Source organism: Heptranchias perlo, chromosome 17 (assembly GCF_035084215.1).
Source record: "Heptranchias perlo isolate sHepPer1 chromosome 17, sHepPer1.hap1, whole genome shotgun sequence".
In the NCBI taxonomy this organism is placed as follows: domain Eukaryota; kingdom Metazoa; phylum Chordata; class Chondrichthyes; order Hexanchiformes; family Hexanchidae; genus Heptranchias; species Heptranchias perlo.
The window spans coordinates 3,886,488-3,914,387 of NC_090341.1; the positions used below are offsets into that span (position 1 = coordinate 3,886,488).

General features: G+C 45.8%; 1 protein-coding gene and 1 long non-coding RNA gene across 3 annotated transcripts in view; one reads left to right on the forward strand and one right to left on the reverse strand.

Annotated features, from left to right (window-relative positions):
* Nucleotides 1–27,900, reverse strand: part of LOC137333992 (host cell factor 1-like) — a 75,981-nt gene that overhangs the window by 6,836 nt on the left and 41,245 nt on the right. Inside the window, exons 12-23 of the mRNA XM_067998381.1 lie at nucleotides 25,964–26,065; nucleotides 23,997–24,213; nucleotides 22,059–22,195; nucleotides 20,631–20,778; nucleotides 17,764–17,972; nucleotides 14,222–14,480; nucleotides 13,408–13,568; nucleotides 11,155–11,584; nucleotides 8,891–9,193; nucleotides 6,881–6,999; nucleotides 3,938–4,078; nucleotides 1,245–1,433 (exon numbers count right to left, since the gene is read on the reverse strand). Coding sequence (XP_067854482.1) covers nucleotides 1,245–1,433; nucleotides 3,938–4,078; nucleotides 6,881–6,999; nucleotides 8,891–9,193; nucleotides 11,155–11,584; nucleotides 13,408–13,568; nucleotides 14,222–14,480; nucleotides 17,764–17,972; nucleotides 20,631–20,778; nucleotides 22,059–22,195; nucleotides 23,997–24,213; nucleotides 25,964–26,065 — 2,415 coding nt within the window. The remainder of the gene's footprint in view (nucleotides 1–1,244; nucleotides 1,434–3,937; nucleotides 4,079–6,880; nucleotides 7,000–8,890; nucleotides 9,194–11,154; nucleotides 11,585–13,407; nucleotides 13,569–14,221; nucleotides 14,481–17,763; nucleotides 17,973–20,630; nucleotides 20,779–22,058; nucleotides 22,196–23,996; nucleotides 24,214–25,963; nucleotides 26,066–27,900) is intronic.
* Nucleotides 1,134–27,420, forward strand: LOC137333993 (uncharacterized). Of its 2 annotated transcripts, none has more exons than XR_010966027.1 (3): nucleotides 1,134–1,217; nucleotides 4,400–4,504; nucleotides 27,111–27,420. It is a non-coding gene; the product is annotated as an uncharacterized lncRNA (long non-coding RNA). The 2 variants fall into 2 exon arrangements; XR_010966026.1 differs by lacking the exon at nucleotides 1,134–1,217 and adding an exon at nucleotides 4,039–4,313.

The window sequence follows — 27,900 nt, forward strand, 5'->3', positions numbered from 1 at the left end:
ATGCCTCTATTTATAAAGCCCAGGACCCCGTATGCTTTTTTAACCGCTTTCTCAACCTGCCCTGCCACCTTCAACAATTTGTTGACATATACCCCCAGATCTCTCTGTTTCTGCACCCCCTTTAGAATGGTACCATTTAGTTCATATTGCCTCTCCTCGTTATTCCTACCACAATGCATCACTTCACACTTCTCAGCGTTAAATTTCATCTGCCACGTGTCCGCCCATTCCACCAGCCTATTACTATCCTCCTCACTGTTCACTACACTTCCAACTTTTGTGTCATCTGCAAATTTTGAAATTGTGCCCTGTACACCCAAGTCATTAATATATATCAAGAAAAGCAGTGGTCCTAGTACCGACCTCTGGGGACCACCACTGCGCACCTTCCAGTCTGAAAAAACAACTGTTCACCACTACACTCTGTTTCCTCTGCTCTGTCAAAGAGGCGGCATGGGAACGATGGGCCGAATGTGCTGTACCTATCATGACTTTTTTTTTTAAAAACAATTGGAGAGGATACACATTATTGTCTGGCAAATAAAATGTCATTTCAAAAAACTAATATCCCTATGCAAATACACTGATTGCAAAGCAAGTTAAAATACAACACAGGCAGCTTGCTTTGTCCCAAAATCAACTAAATTGAGGTAAACATTTGGCGACATGCAAATGGGCTGCAGTCCAGGAAACCATTACATGGATTTGATGAACTTGGTTTAGCTGTGGGAAATGCCTTTTGTTTTCCTGCATCCCAGTTTTTAAACTTCGGAGGGATATTCCAACCAGCACTCAGCTCCCAGCTGGTTAGTCCTTCTTATCTCATGAAGCTCCGTGGGCCATTACAAACCCATGTGGAAGAGTTACAGTTTGGATACTAGCCCAGAAATAGCACTCATGGCGTTAGCCAACAGCAACAGAAATAAAATGACAGTAAGTCAACAAACACATAAAAAGTAAAAAAACCCACGAATTTTCCAGTCAGCTCTGCTCACGGACATCTGGAGATCTGCAAAACCAAGTCTGAAAGCCCCCCATGCCCTACAGTGAAGCTTCTCCTCTGGGAGAACCTTTAGCATTGCCAAAAACCACCCCCCCATCCCCCCAAAAAAACTGAAGCCGTACCCCGGAGAGAAACCAAGTGCCAGGCCACCAAAACAGGAAACCATTTTAAATTATTCAACGGCCATTCCAGCTGGAGGTCAAGATTCAATTCGGTAAGTTGATTTAAAATGATTACTTGCCTTGCTGATCTTGATGGCAGATGGTGCACCTGGGAATCCTGGCATGCACGTCTTAAAGGCTGAGATTTCGCTGTACGGACCCCGCCCGCAAGCGTTTATACCGGCCACTCGGAATTTATAGGCAGTACCTGACTGCAGCTTCACAGTCTTCAGGTTGCTGTGGTCCGGTACGTTGTCCCCACTGCCATCCTGTGGGAAAGAAATGTCATAGAATGAAACTTTAAACTAGTTTCACTTTCCCTTACAATCGAAGGTTCAACGCTCAGCTAATTTGATCTTTGGTCTGTGCCGAGGGTGGAATGTTGGCCAGGACACTGGAAGAACTCTCCGATTTTCTTCAGAAAGTGTCATGGGATTTTAAAAAAAATTCCACTAGAGCAGGGAGACCAGTCCACGGTTCAAGTTCAATGCTTATCCGAAGAACGGCACTTTTGACAGTGCCGCGCGCTCTCAGTACTACACTGAAGCGTCAGCCTAGAATATGTGCTCAAGTGGGGATCAAACCCAAAATATTCTGACATCAGATGCGAGAGTGCTAGCAACCAAGTCAAGTGGACACATGCTCTTAATGTGGTGTAGTCTAAATAAATAAAAGCTCTCCTTCAAAGTGCCACGATGCAGAAGAATTCACCATCCAATTAATAATGCATGGCAAAGATTGCACTTCTGAACCAGTGCCTCAACACCGGAAGGACTATGAGAATGAACATACCTACTCCTCCCATCACAATCTAAGTAACAGCAGCAATGGAGTACAAGGTGCAAAGACAACATGACTGTCATTTCAGATGATACCAGAACTGAGAGGTTATAACTATCAGGAACGTCTGAGCAGGCTGGGGCTCTTTTCCTTAGAAAAAAAGAGAAGGTTGAGGGGTGACCTGATAGAGGTCATCAAAATTATGAAAGGGTAGATGTGGAGGTGTTGTTTCCACTTGTGGGGGAGTCTAAAACCAGAGGTCATAAATATAAGATAGTCACTAATAAATCCAATAGCAAATTCAGGCGAAACTTCTTTACCCAGAGAGTGGTTAGACTGTGGAACTCGCTACCACATGGAGTAGCTGAAGCGAATAGTGTAGATACGTTTAAGGGGAAGCTAGATAAATACGAGGGAGAAAGGAATAGAAGGATATGCAAATAGGCTTAGATATAGTAGGGTGGGAGGAGTCTGGTGTGGCGAGAAACTGGAAAGTACTGCAGTACAAAGGGATCTGGGGGTCCGAGTGCAAGAAAATCAAAAGGTTAGTACGCAGGTGCAGCAGGTGATTAAGAAGGCCAACGGAATGTTGGCTTTTATTGCTAGGGGGATAGAATATAAAAACAGGGAGGTATTGCTGCAGTTATATAAGGTATTGGTGAGACCGCACCTGGAATACTGCATACAGTTTTGGTGTCCATACTTAAGAAAAGACATACTTGCTCTCGAGGCAGTACAAAGAAGGTTCACTCGGTTAATCCCGGGGATGAGGGGGTGGACATATGAGGAGAGGTTGAGTGGATTGGGACTCTACTCATTGGAGTTCAGAAGAATGAGAGGCGATCTTATTGAAACATATAAGATTGTGAAGGGGCTTGATCGGGTGGATGCGGTAAGGATGTTCAAGGATGGGTGAAACTAGAACGAGGGGGCATAATCTTAGAATAAGGGGCTGCTCTTTCAAAACTGAGATGAGGAGTAACTTCTTCACTCAGAGGGTGGTAGGTCTGTGGAATTTGCTGCCCCAGGAATCTGTGGAAGCTACATCATTAAATACATTTAAAACGGAAATAGACAGTTTCCTAGAAGTAAAGGGAATTAGGGGTTACGGGGAGCGGGCAGGAAATTGGACATGAATTTAGATTTGAGGTTAGGATCAGATCAGCCATGATCTTATTGAATGGCGGAGCAGGCTCGAGGGGCCGATTGGCCTACTCCTGCTCCTATTTCTTATGTTCTTATAACACCGGCATAGATCAGTAAGGCTGAAATGCCTGTTTCTGTGCTGTAAATGATATGTAATTCTGAGTAGTCACATTATTTTGTTAAAAAGGAGGTTGGTTCGTGATAAAGGAAGGGGTTTCAAAAAAGATAACTGAGGGTTGGCATTGATAAGGTCATGGGAGAAGACAGTGCATTTTTCTAAAAAGGTTGGACAAATTAAATAAGGTAATGTAATCAGGCACCTCATCCAAATATGAATAAAACTATTCATTTCCATTTAATACACAATACAGATTCTCTTACTCCATTGCCCCAGATGGCTGAGTGTGGACATGCACTGTGTGGAGTGGTGCAGTGCTGAGTTGGACAGACCAGGAGGGTTCTGGGTTTGATCCCTCGTGGATCTTAGCAGTAGGGACACAGTAATCCCCAGCGCTGTAAACCTCCGCCCCCAACCCCCAGACACACACAATCATACAGACTGTCCAGGCACAATATTTGGGCTCACGTATGAAGAACAGCCACTTGGTGGGGAAGAGAATAAGTAATGAAGGGCAGCCGGCCAGCTGGTGCCCATTGAAATGTACCCTTGCAAGAGTCAGTGCCTTTAGGAGAAGAACAAGGAGGCGTTGGGGGAAAACAGACACTTGCTGGAAATGCTGAAAAGTATGCTACTGAGGATTGGCTGTAATTAAAAGCATACGTAAAGCAAAAGGGTGTGGCCACTGAGGGCCTAGTTTCAACAATAAAACGTACACACATATCTTACCTCGTCTCCTTGGGAGCCCTCTGCAGGCAGGAAATAGGAAACCACCACTGTGCTTGTAGTTTTAAATACACCAACGTCAAACCACTGATTGGCTTCCTTCCTGGCTGTCAGCTTCGGCTGGGTATGAGATGCATCCTGTTTCTGAGGAATCGTATGAAAAATTATTGGTCACCCAGAAAGTACTCAAGGTTTAGATTTCCACAGAAGAATTACAGAATAAAATGGTGTAAACCAGCAGTGATCTAATAGAAAATACCGCAAATGAATTCTGACAAGGGAATGTACATCTATTTTAAGGATGCTGACAGATCTGCTGTGCAGTTCCAGCAATTTCTGCTTTAAAAGAGGGACGAGGCACACACTACGCAAAGCAAAGGTGGAAGGCTTCACTCTATCTCTATATACCTTCTCTGCTCTGGAGTTCGCTGAACAGTGCACTCATACTTGCTGGTCTCTCCACAGGTGGACTATACCAGCCTGGATATTCCCTGCCCACTCCATCCTATCAACTAGCCAGGTTCCTTTGCCTGTCTCTTGATCCATTACGGCCAACTTCAGAACTACCAGGTAATAACAACCCCAATAACTTTCCTTGACTCTCCAATAAGGTGACTGTGGTGGTGGCTGCCCTGGGACGCTGTTCTGTACCAGTTGCTGGCTGAGCTCTCAGCTCACTCTTAGGAGACAAAAACACTAGATTGTATTCTGGCCTGTGCGGATTGTCTCCGGGCATCAAGATTGATTCTAGGCCAGAACTTTAGGATCGTAATCATGATTTTCAGCCAATATACTTGTATCGCCAGTTCTATGAATTCTGATCCACAATGTAAAATTGGGACGAATTTCAAACAATTGGGGCCTCACCATATTGTGGAACTACTCTAGTGGTGAAATAAATTAACTATCTATTGTAATAACATGCCCATATACCATTCATATCACAGAATCTTCAATGTGAAATTATGTTCTTGTTTATATAGGCAAACATGTTAGTCATTCTACTCCAGCAACATTACATAACTGCCTCAAGATAAATATAATTGTAAACAATTTTACAACACCAAGTTATAGTCCAGCAATTTTATTTTAAATTCACAAGCTTTCGGAGATTTTCTCCTTCCTCAGGCAAATGTTTGCCTGAGGAAGGAGAAAATCTCCGAAAGCTTGTGAATTTAAAATAAAATTGCTGGACTATAACTTGGTGTTGTAAAATTGTTTACAATTGTCAACCCCAGTCCATCACCGGCATCTCCACATCAAGATAAATAGCCAGTTCATTATTTTGCACGGTGTTGGTTGAGAGGGGTTGAATGTCAGTCAGGAGAACTGCTTATTCGAGTAGGGCCATGGGACCTTTAGCGCCAACCTGATTCGCTGGAACAGGCGGACGGACAGAGTCCTGGTTTACCTGCAGGACAGGTAAAAGGTCTCCCTACCCAAAGCAGCCGCCATGGTTCCCTATACAGTGACCGCTGCAATCCAAAAGCAATTCTTTATGTGAACCTCTTCGGGACACGTCCTGGCCGATATACCTCCTTGAAATCAATACTACTAAAAAACGGACCAACTGCTCGACATAGAGGTTTGTGGGATCTTGCTGTGCACAAAATGGCTGCCAGATCTGCCTACATAACACTCACTATTTCAAAGTAATTCAGCACTTTGAGTTGTTTGGGGCAATGTGATAAGTTGCTATATAACAGTAAGGGTGTTATTTAAATCACATGCGTGCAAGCAGCCCAACCCTAAAATTAAACTTTAAAGAAATCTTTTCAAACTGATTTTTTTTTGCACAATACTAGCTTTAGATATTGGACTTTATGACATGGTAACTTTTCCCTCAGGAGTTTGTGCTCATCATGGCGAAAGGGGTTAGTGTTGGGGAATGTAACACTTTCCCATTTCGGGAACCCAGTGTCAGCATCAAGTAGTCCCAAGTCAGGACCAGCACAGTTCAATACTGAGGAAAGTTTCTTCTGCTCCAGCTCAACTATACACCTCAGCCACATCTTCAAGAAGCACCCCAAACACCAACATGTTCCATTCCAGTGGGATATCAGCAAGACTTAGAATTTGTGTCGGCTTTGTATTGTAGACCCAAGACGAACGGGGTCAAGACTGAAGGACTCTTACAACCAGCAGAAAGTGAAGTCTTTCATCAAATAGGAACAGGAGGCCATTCAGCCCCTTGAGCCTGTTCCACCATTCAATGAGATCATGGCTGATCTGTATTTTAATTCCATCCACCCGCCTTGGCTCCATATCCCTTCATACCCTTGGCTGGCAAAAATAGATCTCAGATTTAAAATTATTGAGCTAGCATCTACTACTTTTTGTGGGAGAGTTTTCCAAACTTCTCACCCTTTGCATGAAGAAGTGCTTCCTAGCTTCTCTTCTGAAAAGCCTGGCTCTGATTTTAAGGTTATGCCCCTTATCCTAGACTCCCTCACGGACAGACAGAGCCCTGGTTTACCAGCAGAAAAAGTTTCTCTATCTACCCTATCAATTCCTTTCACAATCCTAAAAATCTCAATCAAATTACCCCATTACCTCCTATATTCCAGGGAATACAAGCCTAGTTTATGTAATCTCTTCTCATAATCTAACCCTTGGAGCCCTGTTAACATTCTGATGAATCTGCACTGCACTCCTTCCAAGGCCAATATATCCTTTCTAAGGTGCAGTGCCCAGAATTGTAGTCAGTTTGTGCTGGATCTGAATTCATGTTCCAAAGAAGAAAATCCAGTCCCTTATTCAGCATTCCTAATATAATTCATTCCGTGAAGTTTTGAGATGTTTTGACACTGTAATAAAGCACTATTATATATACACACACAAGTCTTTTTAAGAAGTCTTTTAACTTTCATTTTGCATATTTTGAAGTGTCTGGCTGGTTGTACAAGCCAGCAATATCAAATTACCTGACCTTACAGGAGTACTTACCGATGCAGGCAGGCCAATTCCATTGGCCACTTGGGCTAAAGCAGTAGCTGCCTGTAGTTTCATTGGACTGGAGACTGGGTTGGTTGATGGCGTCAATAGAGAAGTGTATGGTGTCAAACCTGTTTTACAATAAAGGAAAGTACCAGTCAATTTTACTATAATATTTCCCTCACACACAATTTGTATTTCGAAAGCCCCAGCATTCGGAGGTCACCTACAGTGGCCTTTTAATATTCTTGTCCTATAACCTCATGGAAATTCAGTTCCTATTTCAAGGAAATGTTTGGCTCTCGGTACGAGCCCATATCCATCATACATTGAGTTTGCTAATTGACATTTGTGTCAAAAAATTGAGACATCAGCAAGTTGAAGACAAGGGATGAGGAGGTAAGCCAAGAACTGGTAATTGGGAGACGCGTGAGCCAATGAGCAGAAGAGAGAGAAGAGAGAAGAGCGATAAGGTGGAGTGTAGGGCAGGAAGAATTAAGTTACCTTCAAAAAAAAGTCACTGCAATAGCCAAGAGGGTGTCAGTATGGAGCAAGCGTTTGGAACAACTCGTCAGGATGGATAGGAGACACAAAAACATTAGGGATCATAACAAATTGGAGTCCTGTCACAATGTGTTTGTGTATGTACAAAGTCACACTCTGGTTTATAGATGGCTTGCTAATGGGGGGGGGGGGGGGGGCCTTTGGAACACAAAATAAATATTTTGCATATACCTTAAAAAAGTCCAAGTCAAAACCCAGTTGGATGCTATAATGGGAACAGGACATCAATACTCAGTGTACCTCTCCAGCAACTATAATCCCCTTTTCTGTCTGCGGGATATTACTGGCACAGAATAGCTGTGTTTGCCTAGGCAACACCGCACTCCAAAAGCTAGGAACTGCTTTGAGACATTTCAACAATGTGGTATACAAACACTTTTCTTTCCGTGTAGCTCGAGATCGCGCAACTATGGTACAACATACAAGGTTTTTAATTATTCATTGTACTGATGCACATATGGGTCATCCCTGCATTTACACTGCACTCCGAATATGAACCTTCCCCAGGTTAAAGATAGTCAGTAATGTGCATGTAGCCTACACTCCCAACTTTGTTTCTTGCATTTAAAAAAAATAAATAGTGGCACTTAGAACAAGTTAATACGGTATTTTGGAATGCTTAGGTAGCCAATGTGAATGGGATTTTCCTACCCATTGCTGTTAGAATACATTAGTGTAGTGATTACAGTACTGGACTTACAACCCAGAGGTCATGAGTTCACATTGCACCATGGCAAGTTGTGAAACTGGCACCAGGGGGGGAAAAAAGTGACCACGAAAGCCGCTGGATTGTCGTAAAAACCCAACTAGTTCACCAGCTTGGTTCTGGGAAGCTGCCATCTCTACCTGGTCCAGGCCCACATAACGTGGTCAGCTCAAAGCTCCAGCAAGCCACTTGGGTGAAACAACTACTACAAAAACCACCAGGCCCTTCTCGCGTGGCTGTACCATTACTCACATTCTGAAAACAACCTGCATTTATAATCGTGCCTTTTAACATAGTTAAAAGTCCCAGGGCGCTTCACAGGAATGTAAATCAGAAAACATTTGGCACCGAGCCACATAAGGACATTAGGACAGGTGACCAAAAGCTTGGTCAAAGAGGTTAGGTTTTGAAGAGAGAGAGGTAGAGAATTCCAGAGCTTAGGGCCTGGGCAGCTGAAGGGACCGTCGCCAATGGAGTGATGAAAATCGGGGATGCGTAAGAGGCCAGAATTGGAGGAGCGCAGAGATCTCGGAGGGTTTGAGGGCTGGAGGAGGTTACAGAGATAGAGAGGGGCGAGGCCACGGAGGGATTTGACAACAAGGATGAGAATTTTAAAATAGGATCGGGAGCCAATGCAGGTCAGCGAGCACAGGGGGGTGATGGGTGAAAAGCACTTGGTGCGAGTTAGGAAACGGGCAGCAGAGTTTTGGATGCAAACAAGAGCAAAAAAAAAGTTCTTTCGTCGTACTCACCTGTGGTCTTCAGAATAGGCATTGGAACACTTGAGACCGCGCTGGCCAGTTCCTGTGGCCCGTTGGTCTCCGAGGTAGAATCGTTGAGACTATCTGCTGGCGCTAGAGCTTCTGCTGGCCGGGAGGGCTGGCTGCTCTCTGCAGCCTGCTGCTGGCGTGCTCTTTCTATATCCTGCTGTGCAAGCTCGGCTAACGGTATGATAGACTGCAGGGACACCAGTGTCTGCAGTGCCTGGTGCGAGAGCTCCGCTGGCTGCATTGTTGCTAAATCTGCCGACGAGGTATCCATGGGCTCTTCCCTTGCTGCATTTTAAGAAGGGGAAAAATGGTTTAAAAACTGCAGCAGCTTTATTAAGAGTTAGTTATCAGCAGATAGAAGAGCACTAAAATTGGGCAACTATTCAGAAATGTACACATCGATTATAAAACGAAAAACTAGGGATGCTGGAAAGTCTGTCAACATATTAAAGAGAAAAGAAACAGAAAATGCTGGGAATACACGGTGGCTTCATCAAAATCTGAAAACAGTAGACGGGTTAATGCATCGGGTGGACACCCTTCGTAACAACAACTTGCATTTATACAGCGCCTTTAACGTAGTAAAACGTCCCAAGGTGCTTCACAGGAGCGTTGTCAAACAGAATTTGACACCGAGCCACATAAGGAGGTATTAGGACAGGTGACCAAAAGCTTGGTCAAAGAGGTAGATTTTAAGGAGCATTGTGAATCTTTGGAATTCTCTACCCCAGAGGGCTGGGGCTGCTCAGTCATTGGGTATATTCAAGGCTGAGATTGATAGATTTTGAGACACTACGGGAATCAAGGGATATGGGGATTGGGTGGGAAAGTGGAGTTGAGGTTGAAGATCAGCCACGATTTTAGTGAATGGCGGAGCAGGCTCGAGGGGCCATGCTCCTATTTCTTATGTCTTAAAAGGAAGAGAGGTAGGGAGAGGGAACTCCAGAGCTTAGGTCCTAGACAGCCAAAGGCACAGTCGGCAATGGGTGGAGCGATTAAAATCTGGGATGCGGAAGAGGCAAGAATTGGAGGAGCGCAGAGATCTCGGAGGATTGTAGGGCTGATGAAGAACCGACGAAGGGTCTCACAGCCGCACTTCTCTATTCGCACGGACTTCTGCAGTGAATGATCGAGGATACCTGCGATGCCCACCTGCGGGGCTCCTCTCCACCTGTGTCTCTACAGCTGATGTCACCTGCAAGTGTATGTCACAAATGTGGAACCGAGTGAACAGAGACTCCATTTTCCTTGTGCTCAACACATTTTAATAAGTGTATTCTCACGCCATCTCTAGCATTCCGCACAGTGAAAAATGCATTAACGCAGTTCAGCTAATCTCATCCTGCTCGCTTGAAGCAGGGAACAGGACTCTCAGAGCAGTCCAGTGGGATTTGTGCTCGCTGAAGCACACAACTCATATCATCTTTCGTGTCTGTCGGAAACCTAATTAACAACCAGCTATCACTCTTTCTGCTGTTTGCCAATTTCCTCTCCCTCTCCTTGCTGGTGTACAGTTCCACAGGCACCATGTGCCCTCTGTAGCCTTGCCTAAGTGGGCACTCTTCACGTGACCCCGTCTGGAGTACTGCGTTCAGTTCTGGGCACTGCACCTCAGGAAGGATGTATTGGCCTTGGGAGGCAGGGGGAGCGCTGATTCACCAGAATACCACCTGGGGCTTAGAGGGTTAAATTAGGAAGACAGGTTGCATAAACTAGGCTTGTATTCCCTTGACTTTAGAATGTTGAGGGGTGATCTGATCGAGGTGATTTGATATAGAGTAGATATGGAGAAATTATTTTCTCTGGTGACAGAATCATGAACGAGGAGACAATCTTTAAATTAGAGCCTGGCCGATCAGGAGTGAAATCAGGAAGCATTTTTTTCCCCACACACAAAAGGGTAGTGGAAATCTGGAATTCTCTCTCTCAAAAGGCTGGAGCTTAATTGGAGCTTTCAAGACTGAGAGGGATAGATTTTTGTTGGGTAAGGGTATGGAGCAAAGGCGGGTAAATGGAGTTGAGGTACAGATCAGCCATGACCTAACTGAATGGCCTCCTCCTGTTCCTATGTCGATCAGGTACCGAACTATGGAGGATATCACAATCGTGCCCAACACTCTGAATCTGTGCCCCAGTGGCAATGAGTGTCCACACCACTGGTGTAATATTTGTTAAGTCTATCGTGCCTCTAGCTTAGCTTGCAGTCACTTGTAACCATACTTCTTACCCACATGCTGTCCACCTACCTGCAGCCGCAGCCTCTTTGGTCTCCAGGACCGCCTGAGCCGCCGCCGTCGTTGCCGCCACCGCCCTGGCTTCTTCCTCCAGCGCCGCTGCACGGGCTGCCCCCTCGGCGGCCGCTGCCACAGCCAGCTCCTCGGGGGACAGGCCCAGCTCAGCCAGGGTCTCGGGCCGGCTGTCGGCCAGCAGCTCCCGAGGAGGGAGGAGCTGATCCTGCTGAAGGCTGACGCTGGGTGGAGGCTGCAACGCCTGCGCCGCAGTAGCTGCTGCTTCTCGGTTCACGCTGCCAGGGGCACGAACTGCTTCCGGTGTTGCTCGAGAAGCTAATGTGGAGTCGGCTGCTGCACCTGAAGAGCTGGCCGGCAGAATCTGTCGCACTGTAGGTACGGATCCTTGCTCACTGTTATTAGACTGCGCTTCGGTTGATGGGGTTGCCTACAGGGAGAGAAAAAATAATTTAGGAGCTCGACGATTTGTCCTTAATCACTGTATTGAGATACCAACTACCTGGATTTCATATACATTGTAGTAATTAAACCTTGACTTCAGCTCCAAGAACTGCACAGAACGGCCAGAGGTCTAAATATTCAGAAGGAATTAACCTGAAATCCCAAATGTCTGTTCTGCAGCTCTTCAGTAATATTAGCCGGAAATTCAACCACAGGTTTAGCAGCTCACGGTGATACTTAGTTCACAAATAACAGCAATTTGGAACAAATCAAAACTTTGAAACACACATTGCATGTACAAGCTTCCTCCTTGGTTCATTAGTGGGGAGGAAACCCTCTTGGAATTTCAGCAAATAAGGAAACCACAATCTTGGGCAAATAAAACAAAAATTGGATGCAATCAGAATTGGCGAACTGAATGAAATACTTTTAAGTGATGGCACTCAGGAGACCTGTGTGCGTGTGTAAGCCACAAGCTGCCCTACACATTCCTCACGAGTACTAAATTCAGCCTGCCCCTTTCCAATTACTCTATGGCTCTCCAAAGCATCTTGCACATGTGCCTCGACAACCTGAAGAACTAATTTAGGAACGTTTGATACCAATTAGATTCCGCAGTATTTTTCAGTCTCAGTGGGATCCCACTTCCACAAGTGTGCTCTGAATCCTGTTCATCAGACTCAGAAGGGCAGTCCCACGACCAGCCAGCAGTTTTTCCACTGTTCTCCAAGCCTATTGCAGTTTTTATTCCTACCCTCCACACTAGGCTGGTTTTTCAACTATCCAGGCACACCACCTTACCGTTAGTTAGATGATACAGTATGGACTATATTTTGTATCTATCTTCACAGTAGAAGACACAAAAAGCATACCAAAAATACTGGGGAACCAATAAGAGTGTAAATAAGAGTGAGGAACTTAAAACAATTCATATCACTAGAGAAAGAAGTACTGGACAAATTAATGGGACTAAAAGCTGACAAATCCCCTGGACCTGATGGCCTACATCCAAGGGTTCTAAAAGAGGTGACTGCAGAGGTAGTGGATGCATTGGTTATGATCTTCCAAAATTCCCTAGATTCTGGAACGGTTCCAGTGGATTGGAAGGTAGCAAATGTAACCCTGCTATTCAAGAGGGAGGGAGAAGAAAACAGGGAACTATAGGCCAGTTAGCCTGACATCGGTTGTCAGGAAAATGCTGGAATCCATTATTAAGGAAGTGGTAACAGGGGCACTTAGAAAATCGTAATATGATTAGACAGAGTCAACACGATTTTGTGAAAGGGAAATAGTGTTTGACAAATTTATTAGAGTTTTTTGAGGATGTAACTAGCAGGGTAGATAAATGAGAACCAGTGGATGTAGTATATTTGGATTTTCAAAAGGCATTAGATAAGGTGCCACATAAAACAGTATTACACAAGGTAAGGGCTCATGGGGTTGGTGGTAATATATTAGCATGGATAGAGGATTGGTTGAAGGACAGAAAACAAGATAAGTGACAAGTTAGTTTTTTGGTGGTGCTGGTTGAGGGAGGAATGTTGACCAGGATATGTGGAAAACTCCCCACTCTTCGAATGCCATGGGATCTTTACATCCACGTGATTTAAACGCCTCATCTGAAGGACGGCTCCTCTGACAATTCAGCACTCCCCAAGTACTGCACTGGAGTGCCAGCCTAGATTATGTGCCAGAGGAAACTATTTGGAAACACCCCATTATCGAATACCATCTGATGAGTGAGCACCTGGGTTTAAGCCCACCTCCCTGCACTGATGCCATACCCCTATGTAGATGCCCTGGCCGTACCTGTGTGGAGGGCCCAGGTGCAGGTGTGGACTGTGTTACCATGGTAACCGCCCCACTCTGCGCCGTAGATGCAGTGGTTGCGGTGTTTGTCGTTCCCGCTGTTGCTGTTTCACCGTGCACACTTTCGGGGATACCTTGAGCGTTCATGGCGGGAGGCTGGACTGCAGAGTTGATCAAAATAGAAAATTATGTTAAGCTGTAGCTTCAGTGTTGGTACAAGGTTTATTTAGCATATTGGTACCAATAGACAATAGGGAAAAAAAAACATACAAGACAACAGACTTCATTATTAGGCTTCCCCCATGATAAATTTATCTCCAGTTGTGTAGCTTGACAACACAACATTAAAGGCTGACGTGCGATGAATGGCCACTTGGGTGAGAAACAAACGATCTGCTGCCACCAGGGAACCTTACCAAGCAACTTTGAGCGGGGGGGTGGGGGGAAAACCAGTGCAGAAAGGGGAGAATCGGCAGGGAGAAAAAGAAAGTTGGGTCTCAAAAATTAGTTGCACGCTGAAAACTCTGGGGTGATTAACAAAAAAGAAAATCAGTAAATCAATCAAACTTGTTAAAACTGGATAGCCATGTGGTGATGGGTAGAATACTGGAGCCTGGTCTTTAGTTGCTTCCAAGCCTTTATTCACAGAGATTCCCCTTACACACACACACTACACCCTAGATAAGCTCTCCTATAAAAAGGATTCAAGAGAGTCCCCAGTTGATAACCACCACCCGAATACAATTAACACTTACGTTTAAATCATACAATTAACAAACTATCTCCAAGGTCCCAATTCTCACTACGCACTTACCCTGGTTTGCCGCAATGTTTGCCGTGGTGGTTGTAGACGTGTTAGTGGTGTTGGTTTCAGACGTCTCGTGGGGAGGATTCGAACACCTGACTGGTACTTCTATCAACTCTAGCTGCTGGGTCTGAGTGTCTGAAGTCAGGGTGGGGACCCGAGAAGCCGCAACCAACGCTGACCCTGAATTTACGAGCTGCTGCGCTTGCTGAGTCACCATGCCGCTGGGGGAGGCGACGATCGTGACCCTGTTCGGTTCAGACACAGGCTGAAAGGAATTCACACAAACACTGGTGAGAGATGGCACAAAGGAGAGACTATGCCAACAGGTCATTGCACTTCACCCATTTTAAACCACTAATGGAAGGTGCATAGCGATGAAGTACAAAGGGCTAGAAAAAAAGGGAGGTTTGGGGAACTCTCCAATGGATCAGTGGGTAAACACAATGCAAACTATGGTATGTAATGTAAATGTCTACTCGGGGCAGAGCCAACTAGTTTCAGCTGGTGGTTTTGGGGGGGGGGGACAGGGTATGTTATAGCTAGCCATGAGCTAGGGAGGAAAACCTGGCCACTATTTCTAGCCAGTGCCGCTGGTGAACAGGCAGGTGTGGATACCGTGCGAGAACAGGATTGGATTTGGCTGTGATACAATCAATTAGCCGACCAACGCACACCACCTCGGCTCATACATGAAGAATGGCCACTTGAGGCACTAAAGGGTGGCCAGGCATTTTTTTGACTAAACTGTGCAAAAGGTCAATGCCTTAAAGGGGGAAGAGAAATCGGAAAATAAAGATGCATTGTGACCGCTTTACTGAACACCTCCGCTCAGTCTGTAAGCGTGACCCTGAGCTTCTGGTCGCTTGCCATTTTAATTCTTCGTCCCACTCCTACTCTGTCCTCAGCCTCCTACACTGTTTCAATGAAGCGCAACGAAAGCTCAAGGAATAGCACTTCATCTTTCGATTAGGCATTTTACAACCTTCCGGACTCATTGATTTCAATAACTTCAGATCATAACCACTGCTCCCATTTTTTCAGACAGCAGGGACTGGTAATGGTTAGATATTGCCATTTACAGCTCCTCTAGACCCAACTTTTGTTTCTTTACTTGTCCCTCCTTGCCGTACATCATCATCATCCCTTTTGTCATTTAATCACTCCTGCTCTCCACCCTATCACAGACCTTCCCTTTTGTTCTTTCCTCCCCCACCCTTTCCCTGGCTCTGTACTTGCTTAAAAACTGTTAAAGGTTTAACTTCTTTCAGTTTGGACGAAGGGTCTTTATCCTGAAAGATTAACTCTTTTTCTCCACAGAGGCTGCCTGACTTGCTGAGTATTTCCAGCATCTTCTGTTTTTATTTCAGATTTCCAGCATCCGCTGTATTTTGCTTTTGATGTACAATATTGTAATATGTCTCAAGCTACTGGCCTCTATATTGGTCTCTTTTTAATTCAGATTCTGGCACAGCACCATTCATAAACTCCCTCTTAGCACTGACACGTCTAAACCTGGCTCCCTTGCCCTGGCAGGGGATTCATAGGTCTTGAAATTTGGGCGAGCCCATTTCTGGGTACGTGGTGGGGTAGGGCAGAGGGATCAATCCTCGTTCCTGAATGGTGAAGCTAGAGGTGCACCCGACATTGGGCCTCGAGCCCCATTTCCATTTAACCGACGAGCAGCGGACAATAACAGGGAGCTCGCCGGCAAAGCGGCATTGAGGATTGAGCCTGCTCCTCCTGGCTCCACATTCAGGCAAGTATACTTTAAAACCGTACCTTGTTGGTTGCAGCCTAGTAGGAGGTCCGTTTAAGAGCTGATTTTCCCGAATGTAGCTAGTGCTGGCTGCCTCAGGGCAAACCAATCTTGCATTGGGTGCCTCAAACAGGCGATCAGCTCCTTACTTGCACATGCAAAGGGCCTAACGCCTGTTTCAGGCGTGGACACTGCACAATGATTTTTTGGCTTTTACTAACATGGCAGGCGGCACTCTTTGTGCTTGTAATGAGTGTGCGCTTCCTGCCCGCCATATTGGAGGTTTAGGAAGCTGGTTAGCCCCTGAAAAACAGGGCGCTCCAATTTTTAGGCCATGGGCACAGTTTAAAAAAAAGGGCCTACGAATATACTGCCGGAATAAGGCAACTGGATATCGAGTGCAAAACACCAGGGCCTGATTTGCAGAATCCAAATTAAAACAAGATCAATATAAAAGCAACTTATGTTCTCCATTCTGGTGGTTGATGATCCGTATACTCCAAACGTTCTAGTGTACTGCATCCATCCCTTATGTTACATCTGTCTGTCCATGCTCATCAAATACCACAGTGTCTTTGCCAGGTTCTTCATAGAATCATACAACTTGCATTTATATAGCGCCTTTAACATAGTAAAATATCCCAAGGCGCTTCACAGGAGTGATCATCAAGCAAAATTTGACACCGAGCCACAAAGAGATATTAGGCCAGGTAGTCAAAGAGGTAGGCTTTAAGGAGCGTCTTAAAGGAGAGAGGGGTAGAGAGGTTTAGGGAGGGGATTCCAGAGTTTAGGGCCTAGGCAGCTGAAGGTACAGCCAGCAATGGTGGAGCGATTAAAATCGGGGATGCGCAAGAGGCCAGAATTGGAGGAGTGCAGAAATCTCAGAGGGTTGCAGGGCTGGAGGAGGTTACGGAGATAGGGAGGGATTTGAAAACAAGGATGAGAATTTTGAAAATCAAGACGTTCCCGGACCAGCAGCCAACGTAGGTCAGCAAGCACAGGGGTGATGGGCAAATGGGACTTGGTGCGAGTTAGGACACGGGTAGCAGAGGTTTGGTTGAGTTCAAGTTTATGGCGGGTGAAAGACGGAGGCCTGCCAGGAGAGCATTGGAATAGTTGAGTCCAGAGGTAACAAAGGCATGGGTGAGGGTTTCAGCATCAGGTGAGCTGAGGCAGGTGCAGAGACAGGCGATGTTATGGAGGTGAAAGTAGGCAGTCTTGGTGATGGAGGGAATATGCGGTCGGAAGCACATCTCAGGATCAAATAGGACGCCACGGTTGCAAACGGTCTGTTTCAGCCTCAGACAGTGGCCAGGGAGATTGATGGAGTTGGTGGCTATGGAACGGAGTTGATGGCAGGGACTGAAGACAATGGTTTCAGTCTTCCCACTTTTTGCTCATCCAGTACTGGATGTCAGACAAGCAATGTGACACGAGACAGTAGAGGGGGTCGAGAGAGGTGATGCTGAGGTAGAGCTGGGCGTCGTCAGCGTACGTGTGGAACCTGATGTTCTGACAGCACAGAAGACGGCCATTTGGCCCATCGTGTCTGTGCCAGCTCTTTGAAAGAGCTATCCAATTAGTCCCACTCCCCCGCTCTTTCCCCATAGCCCTGCAAATTTCTCCTTTCTTAATTCACTTCTATCAAACTTGCTACATAACTTCCAACTTCCCCATTGAAATGAAATAAGGATTCATTTTAAATGAACACCAACAATTTTCAAGGTTTGGGGCTTTCCATAACTTTGGGGATGGGGTGGGGGATAAAGTCTTGCTCCAATTGGGCTCCTACCTGAACGGTGATGATAGGAGCTGTGGAGGTGGTTCGAGATACAGTGGTGAGTTTCTGAGTGGTGTTTGGAGATGCGCTGATTACCTGGCCGGTAAGGTTGGCGATGGTGCCAAGGGTGGCGATGGGCTTGCTGAGCGTGGGTGAAACAGTGGACACTCCTGTAAGTGTTGTGCCCACTGTACCCGCTATCGTCCCCAATGTATTTGTACCTAACAAATAAAAAGTCATGAAGAAACAGCGAAACAAGTTTACAATCCATTCCAAATGCCAAAGACAAAAAATACATTCGAACCAGATTGTCCCGAGAAACATTAGTAGACTGCTGTTCAAATGTCCATTTTTAGGCAAGTACCCTCTTTATGTTTTTGCATTTCCATCCCCTACCCTTTGTCCATCTCGCCTGACACCTGAAGCAGAAGGGACAAATACGTGGCCAGGCAGCAGCGACTGTCCCCATATTAAGCCTCCGGGAGGGACCCTCCCTCCGATGTCTACTGGCACCAACAGCTTTCCACTACTTCTGCTAAATAGCCGTTGTTCAGAAGTTAGCATGCATACAAGTATTAGAAGGTTATTCCTATGTGGAAGGCATCACAACCGTGCCCAATCCCATCCTCATCCGATGCCTGCAGAAACACACACACACGCACTTTTCCAGCATGGGGTGATTGTGTAGTGATCATAAGCACAAACTCTTGCTATTATTTCCGAAATCCCTCGCCCAAGTGTGCCCGAGTCAGTTGCAGTGCCACCCTGCTGAGATTAGTAACTCAGTAGATTGGTGGATGACCATCCTGGCCTCTATGGAACAGTGCAGTACTTGGTGAATTAAATGTCCATTGAGTGACCACCCATCCAATCCATATTGTCCTTCAAAATGTCCACTCTCTTGTAAGCAAGTTTCTCATCATCCACAACCTCATCCTAGATGAGGCTACAGACATCTCGGGCCTTACTGAAACTTGGCTCACAGACAGTGACTCCTTCCCCCCCACCCCCCCAATCATTGATATAGCCAAGCAAGGCAACATGTTCCACCAAATCTTCCACCAAAACGCCATGCCAATGATGTGGCCCTCAGCCAGGTCCCAACATAAATTGCCCCCTTCCTCCATCAGTACCTTACCTTCCACTGTCCTAATCTTCTTGGCTATCGTTGCTCAGTGGTTCCCTCAATGAAATCTCCTCGCACTGTAGCTTATCTGCTCAACAACACTTCATTCTCACTGATTTCATCCTTCACCTAAATTCCCCTTGCCCCACTCCCATGTCATCCTTGCCATCATTCAACTTCACCTTGCACATCAACTCCACCAACCAGCCCCTCAACCTCATCACAAGACCTAGGCATCTCAGATGTTTGTCTCCAACCCACTTTATAGATCTCCTTCAACATCCTCATCTAGCTGTCTGCCTCCAAACATTCCATGATTATCTTCCATTGCTGGAAAAGACTACCGCCAGCTTCCACTCCTTTGGCTCTCCACATGCCATCATTTGATCTGCTCAACAGCTCCTTTGCTTCTGTCTTCCATGTCCCTGAGTCCTCCATCCTTCACCAACCATTCCCCTTGGCACAATTCACATTTCCACACACTGAGGCTACAGACTTGTGCATCTGCTTACCCGCCATTCACCATTAGATTTGGCCCGGTCACCTTAAGTGTGGCCAAATCTTCCCACTACACCAGGATTATTCTGGAGGACAAGGACAACGCAAACTTCTCTGACAAACTACTCCCTCCGATCCCTTCATCTGCTCCCCACAAGACTTGCCCTCAATCCTTTCTCATCCCAACACTTCAACACACAACCACCTCCCTTCAGTCCAATGCTTGCTGACAGTCAATGACTTCCTTTGCTCAGGATCTGTTCCCCCTACTCAAAAAAAAAAAAAATCTATCCATGACCACTTTGTCCTTTCCTAGATCAACCCATGTCCAAACTTCCTTTCCTCTCACAGGTCCTGAACGTGTTGGCGTTACCCAGCTCCATCCCCACACCTTCCACCATATCCTTTCATACTGCTTTCTGCCCTTCTCAAAGTACTAAGACTAGCATGGTCAAAATCACCAATGCCATCCTTTGAACATGATCATGGTACCTTACCCATCCTTGTCCTCCTCAACATCTCTGCGGCATTCAACAGTCAATCACTCCATACGCCTCCATTGTCATTCCACTGTGGTACTGCCCTCACTTGGTTCCACTCCTATCTGTCCCAATGTAGTATACGCATCTTCAGCAATGACTTCTCAGCCAAGTCACCAAGACAGTCTACACAGTCTACTTTCACCTCTGCAACATAGTCTGACTCACCTCCACTGAAACCCTCACCCAGATTTAAGTCAATTCCAGGCTTAACCTCTTTAATGCTCTATACTGGTCTCCTGAGTCCCACCCTGCATAAACTGCAAGTCAAAAACTGTGTGTATCCTATCACACACTACATCCCACTCGCTTATCACTCCCATTTTCACCACTGCATCAAATTCAAAATCCTTGAACTCATCCATAATTCCCCCCAGAGCCTCATTCCTCCCTACCTCTGCAACCGACTTCAGTTCTAAATGCCATTGCACCCTCCGCTCCTCTCCAACTCTAGCCGTTTCACTGTTTGTCACAGACCCTTTGCAGTCTGGGCCCCACTCAATGAACTCCTTCACCATGTCACACTCTCCCCATCCTTCAGAAGGCTTAAAACCTACCTCTTTGACCATGCCTTTGGTCACTTCCCCCAACCCTGTCCCACCACTGCTTGGTGTGTTTGTCTCTGAAGCATTTTGGGAAATGTTATTAAAAAGCAAATACAAGTAGGCGCAGTCAGTAGATAGCTTAACAAGAACTGTCCGCACACGCACACGTACCTGTGGTCCCTTTCATTACCAAAGTTGAGTGTGCTGGTTTGGCGGCAGACACGGTCACTGGGGTGATCAGCCTGACTCCGCTCACTGGTGTCCCAGAGATGGTACGCAGGATAGTGCCAGGCTGTCCTGCAGCACCTTTCAGTAATACCTGGTTTGGGGGGAGAGGGGGGGGGCGGGGGGGGGGGAAGAAGGAGAAGAGAAAGAGGTCGAGGAAAGAAAGATATTCTTGCGTAACTAAAATTTATAAGAGCAAAAAGAAAGAAAGACTTGCATTTATATCGCAACTTTTACTACCTCAGGACATCCCAAAGTTCTTCACAGCCAATTAAGTACTTTGTGACGTGTAGCTACTGTTGTAATGTAGGAGACGCAGCAGCCAAAATGCGCACAAGACCCCACAAACAGCAAAGAGATATATAGCCAGATAACCTGCTTTTAGTGATGTTGGTTGAGGGATAAATGTTGGCCCAGGACACCGGCAGAACTCCCCTGCTCTTCTTCAGATAGTGCCATGGGATCTTTTACATCCACCTGAGGGGGCAGACAGGGCCTCAGTTGAACGTCTCATCCGCAAGACAGCACCTCTGACAGTGCAGCACTCCCTCAGTACTGCACTGAGAATGTCAGCCTGGATTACGTGCTCGTCTCCGGAATAGGACTTGAATCCACGAGCTTCTGACTCAGATGAGAGTGCTACCACTGAGCCACGGCTGACACTCGCTAGCAAGCAAATTTAAACCAGTTTTCATGTTCGAAACAGTTAAAATACGGTGAATCCCATTCTCCAGGAATATTGGCACATTTTGGGTTGGAGCAGGTCCCTTGGTGCCAGCCATTTACTGCTAATGTCTACCCTAGGGGAGAGTGAGAATTTTCCTGCCGAATGTGCTAAATCCACAGTCTCTGCGGTGAAGAAAAACAGCACACCAACAGTCGATTGTTGGAACGATCGAGATCAGATATAACTTCCGATCTTCTGGAAGATGGATACATAGATTCAAGAAACCTTCCCACCAACGTCTCCACTGTCCCAACAGTGCAGGCACCCTGGCACAATAGTAGGTACAGCACAGGAGGCGGCCATTTGGTCCATCGTGCCTGTGCCAGCTCTTTGAAAGAATGTTTCATGCTGCACAGGACTTTTCTTGCCCCCTGGCAAGTTTCCTTCTCTCCTCTTGAATTCCTTTAACAAGGATTTCTCCAAGTGCCGCGCAGTAATAAGAATATTCTCCTACCTAGGTGAAGTTCTGCACTAAGCCTTCCTCCTTCAGCTGGGTTTCTCAACATGAAACCCTGCCCACAGAAAGTTTAAAAATGTCCTGCCCAATAACTGGCTTGTGATTTTTGTTTTAGGTGACGGGAGGAAAGGAAGGAAATTTTTTAAAAATATCAAAAGGTTATTCACAACAGTATGTATCCTGTGCTAACCTGGGTAAGTCCCTGCTGCCCGGTCTGCAGTTTGGGCACAGCGGTGATGAATTTTGTCGGTGTTCCAGTTCCAGACGTCATTACTTTTGTGGTGATGATGGTAATTGGGGATTTCATACCAGCGCTCCCCGTGACACCTGAAATAGCGGGGAAGGAAAACATGGTCAATTGAGTTCATGAATTTCTATTGTATTACTGGATTTGTCTGGCTCAATTGGTAAGAGAACATATCTAATTTTAGAGCAGCGAAGCAAGTTTGTTGGAGTTTTAACCATCAAAAAAAATATAGGCACTGTTATCGACTGCCTAACCTGAAACTTTAAAAGGAACACTTTGGGAAACACCCTAAAATGGCTTATCCTCCAGCATTTAAAAGCAACAATCAAACCAAGACTCTATTTCTCTAAAATTTCCTTCCCGCCCATCTTCCCTGAAGGTGTTACCTTCCTTACTGGGGTACTACGGCACAAAACCAACTTCCACCCTCTCGCGAAAGTGTTGGCTCCCGCTGGGGTACAGTTTCATGGTTACCAGTAATACCCCGATATGTCACCCAAGTGCCGATCATTCAGGTGTGAGCTTTGGGAGGGAGTACTGTTCAGCAGGCTAACCAGCTGCAGAGGGAAGCACAGCGGAGCCTGCTTTTTTGCCTCTTCTCTCCTACTCTATACGATTGCAGGGTTGCCCCGTATTGTCCTTCACCTAGGTTTATATACAAAAAACCTCTTTGATGATTAAACACCAAGTTAGTACAGACCAGTAGTGTCTGCCTCGCAGTGAAACAATCGTGGGCTGAAGTCTGAGGTGGTATCCCCACTATGGGATGCAACTGAAAAAGAAACACAGTCTGGCTGGACTGGGTGCCGCATCAGAAGTGAGATAGTGCACCTGTGGGCAAGGAGCAAAAAAACCCCACACAGTTCACTCGCTCACAACTTTCACCAACCAACTGCGGAACAGAACTGACCATAACAGAGAGGTCCGCTACTTAGCTCCTTCCAGTCTCCCAGTTAACAGAGTATGAAATGTAAAACAGCAATTGAGATGAAAAAAATATAAACTGAAGGAAACAGAATGGACTGAAAACAAAACACAAAATGCACGTTATCTGTACAGTACACCTGGCTACATAGAATGTACAGCACAGAAACAGGCCATTCAGCCCAATAGGTTTATGCCGGTGTTTATGCTCCACGTAAGCTTCCTCCCACTTTACTTCATCTCACACTATCGATGTGCCCCTCTATTCCTTTCTCCCTCATGTACTTATCTAGCTTCCCCTTAAGTGCATCGATGCTATTCGCCTCAACCCCTCCATGTAGTAGCGAGTTCCACATTCTCACCATTCTCGAGTAGAGTCTCCTGAATTTCTTACTGGATTTACTGGGGACTTTCTTATATTTATGGCCCCTAGTTTTGGATTTCCCACAAGTGGAAACATCTTCTCTACGTCTACCCTATCAAACCCCTTCATAATTGTCAAAGACCTCTATCAGGTCACTTCTCAGCCTTCTCTTTTCTGGAGAAAAGAGCCCCAGCCTGAACAATCTTTCCTGATAGTTATATCCTCTCAATTCTGGTAACATCCTTGTAAATCTTTTTGCACCTTCTCCAGTATCTCAATATCCTTTTTGTAATATGGAGTCCAGAACTGAGCACAGTACTCTAACCAAGGTTCTATATAAATTAACATAACTTCTCTGGTTTTGAATTCTATTCCCCCAGAAATGAACCCCAGTGCTTTGTTTGCATTTTGTATGGCTTTGTTAACCTGCGTTGCTACTTTTAATGATTTGTGAATCTGTACCCCTAAGATCCCTTTGCTCTTTCACTCTTATTTTCCCAAGGAGTGGGTGGCCTCCTTATTCCTCCTACCAGAAAACACCACCTCGTACTTATCTTTATTAAAAGAGATCAGTGTCTTTCCCTAGTCCGTACCTGCGGCCCCGGGCTGTGAAAGAATTGCAGACATGGGGATGGTTTTGAGAATGGTGGTTGCTGGTTTAGAAGCAGGCGACATGCTGCCAAGGGTGACAAACGTCTGCTTAAGGCCAACGTTTCCTGCCTGGGAGGTGGTGATGATGGTGGCGGGCTTCCCGTCTGCTGAAGTAACGAGCTTCAAAATGGTAGCTCCTGGAGGCAGCTGACCTTTGGTCTGTCGAGTTCAAAAAAAAACAAACGGTCAGCTCTGCAACAGGAGAATGAATCCAACACCTCAAAGTAATTCGCAGTTTGGACAAACCGATCTCTCATGGAAGCCATTCAAATGCTTACAATGCATGCAAAAAGATGTCTTTTTAAAATAACATCTCCACCACAAATATATGCAACAGAATTGCAAAAACAGTAAAAGCTACTTTTACTGTTAAGTATAAAACTACTTTTAACAATTTTTTGCAGTTAGCCAGGATATCTTATAATTTACAATGTTAATTAAGTGTTTGCAACATAAAGGTTTAAATGAAAAGCTTTATATACCTATTTCACACTTGATTCATAATTTAATAATCCAGATAGGTTTACAGCAGAATATTTAAAGGCTAGCATCACACAATCCTTTTAGAATAAGCAAGCTGTCAGTCAAAAGGAGATGCAGTTTTCATCACTGAAACTGTGTTAGTACTGACTGCAGCATGGGGAGGGAACACAAGTCACCCTGTACCAGAGGTTTTCATACTGGGTCTGCGAGGGCACTGACCAACATCTTGAACGAGTTGTAGAGTTGGTACAAGCTGCGGGCACATGACTGTGCTGGTCACTCCCTATTTGTTCCAAAAATGAAACGGGGCGATAGCAATAGGGCAAGGCATCAGAATGAAATGAAATCACGAGGGGCACAGTGACTCCTCGCGCTGAGGTGCGGGCTGGCACTCGCTTTCATTGGTTGCGTTGGCAAGGCATCTGTTTGCTCCTAGGGTTCCTGACCTGTGAATCATGGCTGCAATCACAGACGCTGGGAGCAGCACTCGGACAGATGCCCAACGATGTGTAGTTAGGCTTTTAAAAAAAAATTCGTTCATGGGATGTGGGCAGCGCTGGCGAGGCCGGCATTTATTGCCCAAGCCTAATTGCCCTTGAGAAGGTGGTGGTGAGCCGCCTTCTTGAACCGCTGCAGTCTGTGTGGTGAAGGTTCTCCCACAGTGCTGTTAGGAAGGGAGTTCCATGATTTTGACCCAGCGACGATGAAGGAACAGCGATATATTTCCAAGTCAGATGGTGTGAGACTTGGAGGGGAACGTGCAGGTGGTGTTGTTCCCATGTACCTGCTGCTCTTGTCCTTCTAGGTGGTAGAGGTCGCGGGTTTGGGAGGTGCTGTCGAAGAAGCCTTGGCTACATTCACACTAATGGTAACATGTTATTTCTTTCCCCCTCATTAACCCAAAGCTTTTGTGTGAAAGGATGTCAAATTTAAACTAAGCTCGTACTGGTTTTGGAACTAGAACTAAAGCTCTTGGAATTAAAATGAGCTTCTTTCTGAAGTGAACTGGATTGGAGCTCCCTTGAAGGAGACAGTGTGGGATGGGGCTGGTTGGCCCAATGGCAATTCTCCACTTTCACATTCAATTGCTCTATAAAATTACATACATCTCACTAGTTGGTGGGGGAAACACATGGCTTCCAAGATACCCAAGCTGATGGAAAAGATCCTTTATACTGCTGGTCAAAGACTCTGCATGTCTGATAAGCTGGCGAGTTGCTGAGTTGGAATTACCTGGGTGTGGACTCAATGGGCCATACAAGCCCATTTGCTTCAGTCCACCTTCACTACATTACACCCATTCTGTGACCTTGTTTCACACAGGTTCTCCCCATGCCGTTTCTTTCCCCCAGTGATGGCATTAAAAGAAAAGCACAAAGCACAAAGTAAACCTGCAACACAAAACAATGCAGTGCAATTTGCCAACCTGGAAGATCTGTGTAAGTGGCCCAGCAGAGCCCTGGCCAGAGATGGTGGCCTGTTGCCCCGGTTTAGCCTGCAAGGTTAGCATTTTGCCCAGGTTGGAAATCTATAGGATGATGAGAGGGGAAAATTGCAACATAGGTAAAATACTGGACAATTCTGAAGAATCATTCTTCAACCATCCAAAAGAGACTAAATTATAACACAAATACCAGTTACTTATCTCCAGGGTTTTTCATACTTTTGTGACTTTCCTTCATAATTACTGAAGCAGACTACAATTGAAGTACTGCCACCCTCCTCCTCAATAAACCATCATAAATTACACAAGTAATTTTGCCTTGATGAAATCTCGCGGCTTATCACCCAAGTGGCAAACATTTTTAAGCACAAAACCTGCAACTCAATTCTAGGGCTATTGTAGTGCAGGTTAAATCACATGCACCACACCACCAGATCAAGGAGCGAGGTTGGTTTGGTTTTTTTTTGGGGTGCCCCATCTACCCCAATTTTCTCCCTACTTTTCTTGGATGCACAGACTCTTGGAGTTAAAGTGCGACAGGTATCGGTGCCAAGGGTCTTGGTTCATGCGTCAGCGAAGACGGTGAGCGCCAACAGGCTATTTTAGTGTGGAGGGCATCACAGCCAAGCCAACTCTGTGCTCCCTCCAGCACGAGTTACTGGACAGCAAGTAGGAGCGGGAACCCTGGCTCCTCCCTAGTCCATGGATCTTGCGGTCAACATTACCACTCCTACTATCTCCCTGACCGAGACCAGTTAACACAGTCGAATCTGGGAATCAAACTTGGGACCTTCCTGGTATATTGCTTGGGTTCCGCACGGAGCAGTGCAGTTACCAACTGGGTCACAAGGGGAGCAGTGAAGGATTAAACTTCAACGCCATTCCCCCTTTTACAACATTGGCATTGATATATTGCATAGAGTTGAATCGATTTTACTTGTAAAGTAATTTGACCCGATTTCCCACGTAGCACCAGACACTCAAATAAAGCTAATGAAGTTTTTCAAAACCAGTAATTATAATATAGAACATCAATTCTTTGAAAACTTCAGTAACACTTCAACAATTTTTTTGACGTGTAATGACAAGTTTCTCATGCTATTTTTTTCTGTTTTTCTCTCCTGTTCAGTTTTCTCTGCTCCTCTCCCGATGCTGCCAGGTAGAGCTACAAGGACGGTCACCAAAGTATCAGAGAGCAGCCAGTGCCCTCGGAACCTCCGCCTGAGGCTACAGAACGGGTGCCGGCAGGCTACCCTACGGGAGCAGAAGGGACCAGCCCAATCTTCCTCCTCATCTGTCATTCACAGACATGCGCTCCCCTGCAGGAGTCACTGGACAACGATCAGGATGGGATTCAGAGCTGATTTCCTACGCTCGCTCACCCCGTCCCTAACCCAGAGGCACGGAAAGCAACTGATACCCTATCTGAGATCGGTAACTGAGCAGACTGCAGGTTGAACCTGCACTTGTGGGGGGGGGGGGGGGGGGGGGTGCCTTTTACCCACTAGGCCTTCCACAGAACAGAGCATTGCTGCTCCAATATTTGAGAATAATTGGGAAGCTTAAAAAAAGAATACTTTTGAAGAGATGGCACAAAAATGGTTAACAGTTTAAATACGAAATTTCTCCTTTTTAGGACTTATCCTGTAACAACACAGATTCCCAATTTATTTTTGGAGATTCTCCCCCCCTTTTCACTTCATCCCAGTTCCCACATGCAGTTCGCACCCAGAGGAAAAGTGACTGGCCTACTCAAGGCAGCTGGTTGAAAAAATGCTTGGGAAAGAGTTTCCTGCAACAATTCACTTGAGCGACCCTGGGAGGGAAGGGCAAAAAAAAAGCCCACAGTCCCTGATCTAGATTGCTACCTGGTGCGAGTGTGGACAGGATCGGGTTGAACTGAGCTGTGAGGCACACAG